This window comes from Protobothrops mucrosquamatus, unplaced genomic scaffold (genome assembly GCF_001527695.2).
Source record: "Protobothrops mucrosquamatus isolate PMUCROS unplaced genomic scaffold, P.Mucros_1.0 scaffold276, whole genome shotgun sequence".
In the NCBI taxonomy this organism is placed as follows: Eukaryota; Metazoa; Chordata; class Lepidosauria; order Squamata; family Viperidae; genus Protobothrops; species Protobothrops mucrosquamatus.
This window is the reverse complement of record NW_015386620.1, coordinates 939,523-949,480: the sequence shown is the minus strand read 5'-3', so window position 1 is coordinate 949,480 and position 9,958 is coordinate 939,523. Positions and strand designations below refer to the sequence as shown.

Genomic DNA, 9,958 nt, shown 5'->3' with positions numbered 1-9,958 from the left:
AATAATAATAATAATAATAATAATAATAATAATGATGATGATGATGATGATGATGATGATGATGATGATGATGATGATGATGATGATGATGATGATAAAGTTGGAAGGGACCTTGGAGGTCATCTAGTCCAACCCCCTGCTCAGGCAGGAAACCCTATACCATTTCGGACAAATGGCTGTCCAGTCTCTTCTTAAAAACTTCCAGTGTTGAGCATTCACCGCTTCTGGAGGCAGGTTGCTCCACTGGTTAATTGTTCTCACTGTTAGGAAGTTTCTCCTTAGTTCTAGGTTGCTTCTCTCCTTGATCAATTTCCACCCTTTGCTTCTTGTCCTGCCTTCAGGCGCTTTGGAAAATACCTTGACTCCCTCTTCTTTGTGGCAGCCCCTGAGATATTGGAACACTGCTATCATGTCCCCCCTTGTCCTTCTCTTCATTAAACTAGACATACCCAATTCCAGCAACCGTTCCTTATATGCTTTAGCCTCCAGTCCCCTAATCATCTTTGTTGCTCTTCTCTGTACTCTTTCTAGAGTCTCAACATCTTTTTTACATTGCGGTGACCAAAACTGGATGCAGTATTCCAAGTGTGGCCTTACCAAAACATTGTATAGGAAGAGAGGTATAGGAAAGAGCATAAAGTTGCAGTCAGACCTATCCCATTTCTGCAGCATGGCTATGATTGGTAGGTGTTTTCCCACAGGCTAATAACATTCAGAAGGAGGAAGACAGCAAAAGCAGTGGAATCTACCCATTACTTTCTTTAATTTCTGCCCTCGTACTTCAGATGTTCAGGCTGGTGGCATGGAAAAGTCAGCTTGGTACTCTTTCTGAGGATGTGAAGAAGTGGTATTGGTATTAGAGATACAAACCAGAATTGTTTAATGTTAATTGAGAATTAATATAGGTGACCGATGCTGCTGAAGTTTAAAATAGATGAGATTTTAAAGGCAAATCTTCAAACCGTAGCATAACTAAACCCTGTAATATGATGTTTAAATTAATGTTTAAATTTAAATTAAAGTCCGGAGCCTTCTAGATGCTTGCTGGAATTCTGGGTGTTGCAGCCCAAACACCTAGGAAGGGCAGCAGAGTGGGAAAGCAGCTGTAATGGTTTAGCGCTGGCGTATAAATACTTTCACATAGTTGCAGTCAAAACTCTCTATGTTAATTTGTCATTATTTTATAGATTGATGAAAACAACAAAGGACTGAAGGATGTGGAATATAATAAAGAACATTCACATTCAAGAGGATTTAACGACTCCTTAGAGATTTCTAATGGCACCTGGCATTTTCTGAAGATTAAACATGCTACACACTTCAATAGTGGAACTTATAAATGTATCTTACAGGCACCAGTTAGAGAATACAACCAAAGTACAATTATACTCAGAGTAATAGGTATGGTACACTTGTTTGCCAATCTCTCTTTTTTCTCTCTTGCAGTTGGAACTTTCAAAGTACTTTAATGTAAAGATTACTGTTTTGCCTTGCAGGCTGTCCAGAGGAATTGCAAAACCTGAAACTCAAAAAATACACAACAGAACTTGTCCTGCTGAGCTCTATTGGGAGCTTCTATTTGTTACTTATCATCCTTACTTGTGTAAGTGTTTTCCACTTCTTTTTACCATAGGATTCTATTTACTGGCTTTTTTTTTCAAGTGTTCTTTTCCTTCCTGCATAACAAGAAAATGCAGATATACAGTATTGGCACCTTCACTATATCCTGTTTATTATCTCGCTTCACTCCAGGATTTAGAGGATTAATTTCTGAAGGAAGTTTCTAGCATGATTGTGGAGCCTGATTATGTTGTTTAGTGAAGAAATATTGGTTGTAAGCAAGACATACACAAATACAGGACATTGGAAGTTCATTGACCAAGATGTTAAGCTTCTGTGCGAGGCAAGGGTGGGGGGGGGGGAGAGAGAGACAGACATGACTGCAGATAATGATCTGTTTTATATGGAGCTGAAATGGTCAAGCTAATCAAGGAAGGGTGAAAAATACCTTCAAAGAAACAGACTGCCTGCATAAACAGTGAAGTGCAGCTGAGGTTCCTGATGTATTAACAGTGTCAATAACACTGAAAATTACACTGGACATAACACTTTGGATCATAAAATACCTTGAGTTAGGGGAACAGTTTCTGCCTAGTGAAAATTGCCAATAACAAAGCTATTCTGGTCACGGACTAAAAAAAACACAAAAACACATGGAAAGCCTTTATGGCAGGGGTGTCAAACTGCCGAGCCACGCCCACCCCATTGCCAGCAATGGCAAAACTGTCCCAATACGTTGTGCGACGTCACGTGACATCGCGAGTTTGACATGTCTGCTTTATGGGTTCCTAATCAATTTAATTCGGCAAGGGGTTGTTCTATGTTAATAAAAGACTTTCCTGCACAAAATTAACTTACATTAGGTAGATTTCCAACTACTTACATTTCAAAAAAGAACATTTAAGACTTTTATTTTATTCATTTATTATTTACATTGCCTGCAGACTTTTTGTTAAATTTAATAGACATGGTCTACAACAATGATTGGACCCAATAAGATATCAATATTGTTTCAGAAATGAGGATAGGGACATCTAATCCTGGACCAACATATGATAACTCCCCTTTATGAGATAGCTTTCAGATAAATAGACAGGATTGTATACAGGCTTATAAAACAAAAAAACAACATGAAAGAAAAAGAGGAAACCCATGGAGGTTTTTGGTTTTTTTTTACTTCAGATTACTCTTTAAGAATAACATGGTATAATCAGGCCATAGATGGCACATCTCTTCAGAACTCGAACTATTGACTTGTGAAGTACAGTAAGCCTACATGTAGTGATGATTAATAGTTTAGAGAAGTTCCAGATAATGAAGCCTGACTGTCAAGGGCCGGGAAAATCAGGAAATTCAGGCAGTTCAACTGAATATAAAGGTTTATTGAAGGCTTAAGATCTCTACAGGGATCTGAACTACAAATGGTCAAAGCAAACTGAATATGAAATTGATATGAATCAATGGAATTCAAGGTGGGCTGGACTTAGATTTCTTGTGAGTGCGAAGGGACTCCAGACTGATGACGTGCTTGACTCCTCCCTCAGGCTGAAGCTGGCCATCTCCTACACTACAAGTCAAAACCTCCTTCACCTTTCTTCCTTCTTTTCCCTTATAATAGACTTTTTTTCAATGAAATTAGGGAATGGGAAGCTTCTAAATTAGTCACTAATTGAGATATTTGAACTCAAGGCTAACATTTTTGCATCTTTGTTTTGGAATGGGCAAATATGTTTTAAACAATACGATTTTACCTTTAGAGATTAAGGGCTTAATATAATTTAAGGGATTAAGTTATAAATGCTAATAACTTATGACTTGCTTCTAAATTTATTCAAATTTAGGTTTCATGAGCTTTGGACAGTTTGCTTCACATAGTGTTTTCTTTTTTTAGACATGCATAAAAGAGAGAAGATCTGATCATCATAGATCTGAAAAGCAAACTCTACCTTTATAGTACCGGTTGAAAGAATGGTTTCTATTACCCAATATTGAACCGCATTGGTAAACACAATCTTATCAGTTAATTTGGTGGTGCTATCAAGGCTCTTTCCTGCTGATTTGATGGTGCTACAAGAAGCTCATCAATAGTACTATCTCATCAAATAGATATTGTCACAATACTGTAGATGAAGGATATGAAGTACATAATTGCCTCAGTCTGGTGCTCTTTAGGTTGGAACTACGAGGCCTCACATTTCACGACTGATGAGTATTTTGTGACTCATCAGGACTATCAGATGTAGTTTCAGATCTGTACAAAAATCCAAATGTCCCTCCCCACCAATCATTGACATTTTGGATTTATGCACATGATTGGTGGCTTTTAATTGCACCAGGTTCTGCATTCCTCCAGTTATGATGATAAGGCAAACAAGAACTATCACAGCAAGAAAAAAAGCTCAGAAATTACCCAGTGACTGAAATCTCATCAACTGGGATCTCAATTCCCTATATGGATTTGAAATCATTTCTGTATTGTAACATCTACTTAGTAGAGGTAAGAAAAAAATCTGAGAACATTACAGGTATTCCTTATTCAATGACCACTTGTCCAGCAACTGTTCAAAGTTATGATGGCATCGAACAAGGAGACTTACTGTACTTGTGACCACTGGAGGATCTCCATGGTCAAATGATTGCACATGGCAATCAGCTTGCAGTTACAATGGTTGCAGCATCCTGTGGTCACCTGATTGCTGTCTTCGAACAAGCAAAGCATTGGGAAAGCCAGCAGGAGTTCCAAATAGTGATGATGTGACATCCTGCCCAATGACCATGTGGGATTTACTTAATGATAGCAGCTGGAATTGCCACAACTGCTGTTGTAACTTGCCACGTTCATGTGATAATGCACTTCCAACTGTGCTGGAATGGTTAATGAAGGAACGGCCAATCCCAATTACTGTTAAGTGAGGACTACTGTATTTTACTTCCTACAAGATGAATATACATAACTTTCATAGTGTTGCTAAGTGTGTCATCTTGTTTTCTGTTTTTCTTTTTAATTTACAAACAATATGCTATAATGTTATATGGTGCTTTAGCTTAGCAAATAAATAACTGATTGAACCATCAGTTTCCATAACCAAATATAACAGGAACTGCAATATATGGTTGCAACTTGAAATGTTTCTTTCATGAGCTGGAGAACAGGAAGAAACTTTCCTGAAGTGTTTGATACATGTGTACGCTATGGCACACTATTTATTTGGGGGTCTGCCAAATCAACCTGTTATCTACTGAAATTGTGGTGTTCAGAAAAATGATTTCTCATAAGGAACTTCTCTGAAGAAAAGAGGATTAAATACCTGCAACAGAATTTATATTCGTTGAAAAAAGAGACACGAATGCATGAACTTCTTGAGTATCATTTTTCTATTGCTAATTTAAGTACCTTCTCCATGGCTGCAGCTTCTGTATCAAAATCAGAACAAATGGATTTCATATTTCAAACATGCATTTATTACCTGTGTGTGAAGGAGCCTTAAATAATCCTTTCTCCCTTCCAATTTTAAACATAGCCAATGAATAGACTGTTGCTTAATTTAACCCCAACTTTCCTATCCTTTCACATGTTTTTTTTTTTTAAAAAAACAGAGTTGGAAGGGACTTTGAAGTCTAATAGTCCAACCCCCTGCTTAGGCAGGAACTCTATACCATTTCAGACAAATGGTTGTCCAATCTCTTTTTAAAAACCTCCAGTGTTGGAGCATTCACAACTTCTGGAGGCAGCTTGTTCCACTGGTTAATTGTTCTAACCGTCAGGAAATTTCTTCTTGTGGTAATTCTAGTTTGCTTCTCTCCTTGATTAGTTTCCATCCATTGCTTCTTGTCCTGCCTTCAGATGCTTTGGAGAATAGCTTGACTCCCTCTTCTTTGTGGCAACCCCTGAGATATTGGAACACTGCTATCATGTCACCTCTTGTCCTTCTCTTCATTAAACTAGACATACCCAATTCCAGCAACTATTCTTTATATATTTTAGCCTCCAGTCCCCTGATCACCTTTGTTGCTCTTCTCTGCACTCTTTCTAGTGTCTCAACATCTTTTTTACATTGTGGTGACCAAAACAGGATGCAGTATTCCAAGTGTGGCCTTACCAAGGCATTATAAAGTGGTATTAACACTTCACGTGATCTTGATCCTAAATCTCATTAGGGTCAAGGTTGCAGAGCAGAGCAGATGTAGGGCATCTGTTTGGGGAAGACTGACTCAGTCTTACTTGACAATATTCTCTCACGGAAGCAGAAGGAAGTAGCTTTGAGTGGAAATGCAAAGAATTATGTGGCAAACCTTGCCATAGTGTAATAAAGCTTTCCCAGGGTGTTGATTTGATGAGGCATCATTCATCAACCAGGAGAGCCTTCAGCATGGCTTGTTGCCTGACAAAAGTGAAAAAGGCAAAATAAATAGCAGAAGGTGGAAAGTGTGGTTTTATTGTCAGATGCATAAACATGGAATTTCCAGATGAAAAAACAACATTGCAATTCTATGTATCATATTCAAAAATAAATCTCACTATATTCATTGGAGCTTATTCTTGTGGAAGAATGCGGAAGACTGGGTGCTTATTTGTCATTTCTCCCTGGTGAAACTATTGCTAATAATTGTTTGAGTATAAGCTATATGAGTTGTATTTCTCCTTGGTTTATTGCTAGAAATTAATTTAATAAAATCGTGGTTTAAGTGCTGTTCTCTTTTATCCTTAAGAACATGATGTTAAAAACATCTATTTAAAGTTGCTCACTTTAAATAGAACAAAACATGATACAATAATCGTCTTTCCCAAATGCTACTGATAGCTAAATAACCTTCTTAAAATTATATTACTTTTGGGGGGGATTAAAATTGATTTTTTCTCATCAGTATGTAAGGAAAACAATGTTAGAGAATATTATTATGACTGAAAAAGGCTACATGTTTACACATACAGTATTTTATATACCTTCTTCTTTCTCCAAATAACTACAGTATGTATACAATTCCAATTTTTACATCCAAATTCAGAGTTCTGAATAACACAGTAGCAAGTATTAGACAATCAGCTTCTATATTACTCTATCTTACTGTGATTAGCAGTCACTTCTGCAATAATCTACAAGTAGCAATGAAAATACGGAAGATCATTATGCAAATTTCATTTTTAATGAATTCAAGTCAGCGTGTGGCAAATAGTAGAATTTAAATCTGCTTTATAAGTAAACTGAACAGTGATTCTTCTGTTGTTAGACCATAGGTATGTGCCCAAGGTACACCTTAGTCCTCTGTTTAGTTTTTACTGTGATCCAAGAGAAATAGGCAATTTTCAATCCTTTTGCATACCTGTGGGGAGAATTCAGGATATAAAGATTGCAATTTGAAAAACTCCTGAACTAATTGAGCAATGAATAAGTAGAAAGATGGGAAGACCAGGATGGTAGATTAAGAGAGGAATAAATCAATCGAAAGGCAGAGATTTGACTACACTAGATATACTGTATATTGGGTGCTACTCGTAATTGGTTTGTTTTCTCACAATGTTTGCTATTTTGTATAATTTAAAAGGCTGTACAATAAAAAGAGTCAACATGAAAAAGCAATTTTATCTTTCTGACTCAAAATGTAGATGTCGCATAGAGAGCTGCAAAGATAACCTTGGCGAAAGTATGTAGCAATTGTTATAAAAATATGTTTTAAGCCTGTGAAAAAAGGAAACATTAAAAAGAAACTTAGATGGTTCTACTTAATTCCTTGGGATATAAGAAGAAGGTAGGAAAAACACAGTCAAGCTTTCAAGGTTTGGCTACTGTAGCCTATATCAGTTTCTCTCAACCTTGGCAACTTGAACATCTATGGATTTTAACCCCCAGAATTCCCTGGTTGGAAGGGGAATTCTGGGAGTTGAAATCCAAACATGTTCAAGTTGCCAAGGTTGAGAACCCTGTCCTATATTAATAAAGCATACTTGCTCATTCTTGAGGAATACATTTCTTGACATGGCCTACTTTGAATGGTTGACAAGTTATCCCAGGTGTTCATTGTGTATGTATGTGGCAACCTTGAGACTGCAACCTCTTGAAGCAGACATGAAGAATAACTGCCTCTGTCTATAGGCCAAAACTTCACTGAGATTTATCTACTCTAGGAAGATTCAGAAACTATCTCCTTATCTGAGTACTGGCACAATGTAGAATTAAACTGAAGTTATAGCATAGAATTTTATACAGTAACCACTAGATCAGGGGTAGGCAACCTTGGCTCTTTTATGACTCGTGGACTCTCAGGAATTCTGGGAGTTGAAGTCCACGAGTCATAAAAGAGCCAAGATTGCCTACCTCTGCATTAGGTAAAGCCCAGTTCAGAGTACACTATTCATACTGATTCCATTTATACCTTGAAGCTACTTGCTGCACAATAACTGGCACCATTCTCCCATGAGTTACAATTCAGTGGAGCTGATACACTGAATCTGCACATGAAACCTGAACCACTGAAGCTTAGGTTTATGGATATTTTAGCTACTTCATAAACCGAAGCTGTTAAATATTATGCCTACATGCAAAAGTGCCATGTGGATTTAAACCATGCCGTGAAATTTTGATAGATGACAAAGTAACTAAAAATCCTTTAATTAGGAGAGGCTTGGTTAATATTAAAAAGGCATATCTTGGCTGGTTTTTTTCCTTTCTTTTGGCATTTTTTAAATTTAAAGGGTTTGTAGATCCTAAAAAACTAATGACCTGAACTATAATTCTATCATACAGTATTTGACTACAACTATCTCTGTGACTGGACATATCTAATAGTTGAAAGTAAAAAAGTAATGTTAATGCAATAATCCTTATGCTTTCTAAAATTTCCTCCTTGAACCAGTTATAAGAGACTTCTCTTTGCCTTTCCCAGATTTAAACAGTCTGTCTTAGTTTGCATGTCCTTATTTTGCCAGTAGTATTATGGAGGAGAGTCATAGCTTCCAAATCTGTGTACAAGTAGTCCTTGACTTACAACAGTTCATTTAGTGACCATTCAAAGTCACGATGGCACTGAAAAAAAGTGACTTATTACCATTTTTCACATTTACAACCACTGCAGCCTCACCACGGTCACATGATCAAAATTCAGATACTTGGCAACTGACTCATATTTGTGACAGTTTCAGTGTCCCGGGGTCATGTGATCACCATTTGCAACCTTTTGACAAGCCAAGTCAATGGGGAAACCAGATTCACTTAACTATGACCAGAAACGTCATAAAATTGGGCAAAATTCAGTTAACAATCGTCTCGCTTAGCAAAATAAATTTTTGGCTCTGTACTGAATCCTCCAGATGTGTGGTCTTCAACTAAGAATTACCTAGCCACCTAGGTAGTTAAGAAATCCAACCATTAATATCTACACACCTGAAGTGTTTACCTGTTAATAGATAAACTAACAACGAAACTAAACCCAGACTAAGGTAAATTATATTAATCCCCATTGGAATTAATACGATACAGATATATAGTTAAAGGCTTGTGAATACTGGGTTTTCATAGGAGTGTAGGATTAACCACTGAAGTCAAAGTCGAAAATTCCAATATCTCCCCATACTCTCTCCTTCTCCAGGTTTCCCATTCTCACACAGCTATCAACCAATAATCCTTGGCCCTGAGAATGCTCTGTTCTTAGGGGCTTCTGCACATAGTCCTCCCATTTAGAAGATAGTTTGCATTTCTGCAAACTTTGAGGTGTCCTTAGGTATGAAATTAGGTTGGATAAAGGATCTGCATTGAGAAATCTCATATTTTTCCTAGTACAAAATGTCATGTTTAGACTGCATTGTTTCAGGATTCTATTCTATTCTGTTCCGTTCCGTTCCATTCCTTGCTTAGCACAGTAGATATTCCGAACATGCTATTCTAAAGATCTTCCCATCCCTTTTATTTTTGCTGATACTAGAGTTTTTGTTATTATATCACACCCTGGGAAGCCTGCTAATGTTTTTGTCTTTTGTAACATTAGTCTTATTTTGGCTACAAAGAGATCAGCACCTGGAGAATTAATTTGCTGCTAATATACAGAACATAGTTTGTTTTTCATTCCAGCTGGTGAGAATTGTACTTAATTAACTGTGTGAAGTTTTCAAATGGTTACACAATGTGCTTTACTACACAAAAGCAATGTATCTGTCTAATAAATTATATAATTTGGTATATTCTTAAAGTTACATGGGGAGAGCCAATTTATTTATTTATTTATTTATTATTTCAATTTATATCCCGCCCTTCTCCCGAAGGACTCAGGGCGGCTCACAACATTATTAAAACAAAGAAAGACCCACACACCCCACCGAATAAAACCAAATTAAAACCAAAATTTTTATGTTGTGATAATTAAAATTTCTAAAAAACCCAGTTTAAAAATCCTCCCTAGGCCAGGC

At 36.9% G+C, this 9,958-nt stretch overlaps 1 protein-coding gene across 1 annotated transcript in view; it reads left to right on the top strand.

Annotated features, from left to right (window-relative positions):
- CD83 (CD83 molecule) overlaps positions 1-3,682 on the top strand; it is a 12,415-nt gene extending 8,733 nt beyond the window's left edge. Inside the window, exons 2-4 of the mRNA XM_029283910.1 lie at positions 1,188-1,401; positions 1,497-1,603; positions 3,452-3,682. Of these exons, the coding sequence (XP_029139743.1) occupies positions 1,188-1,401; positions 1,497-1,603; positions 3,452-3,514 (384 nt within the window). The 3' untranslated portion in view covers positions 3,515-3,682. The remainder of the gene's footprint in view (positions 1-1,187; positions 1,402-1,496; positions 1,604-3,451) is intronic.
- The last annotated feature ends 6,276 nt before the right edge of the window (positions 3,683-9,958 follow it).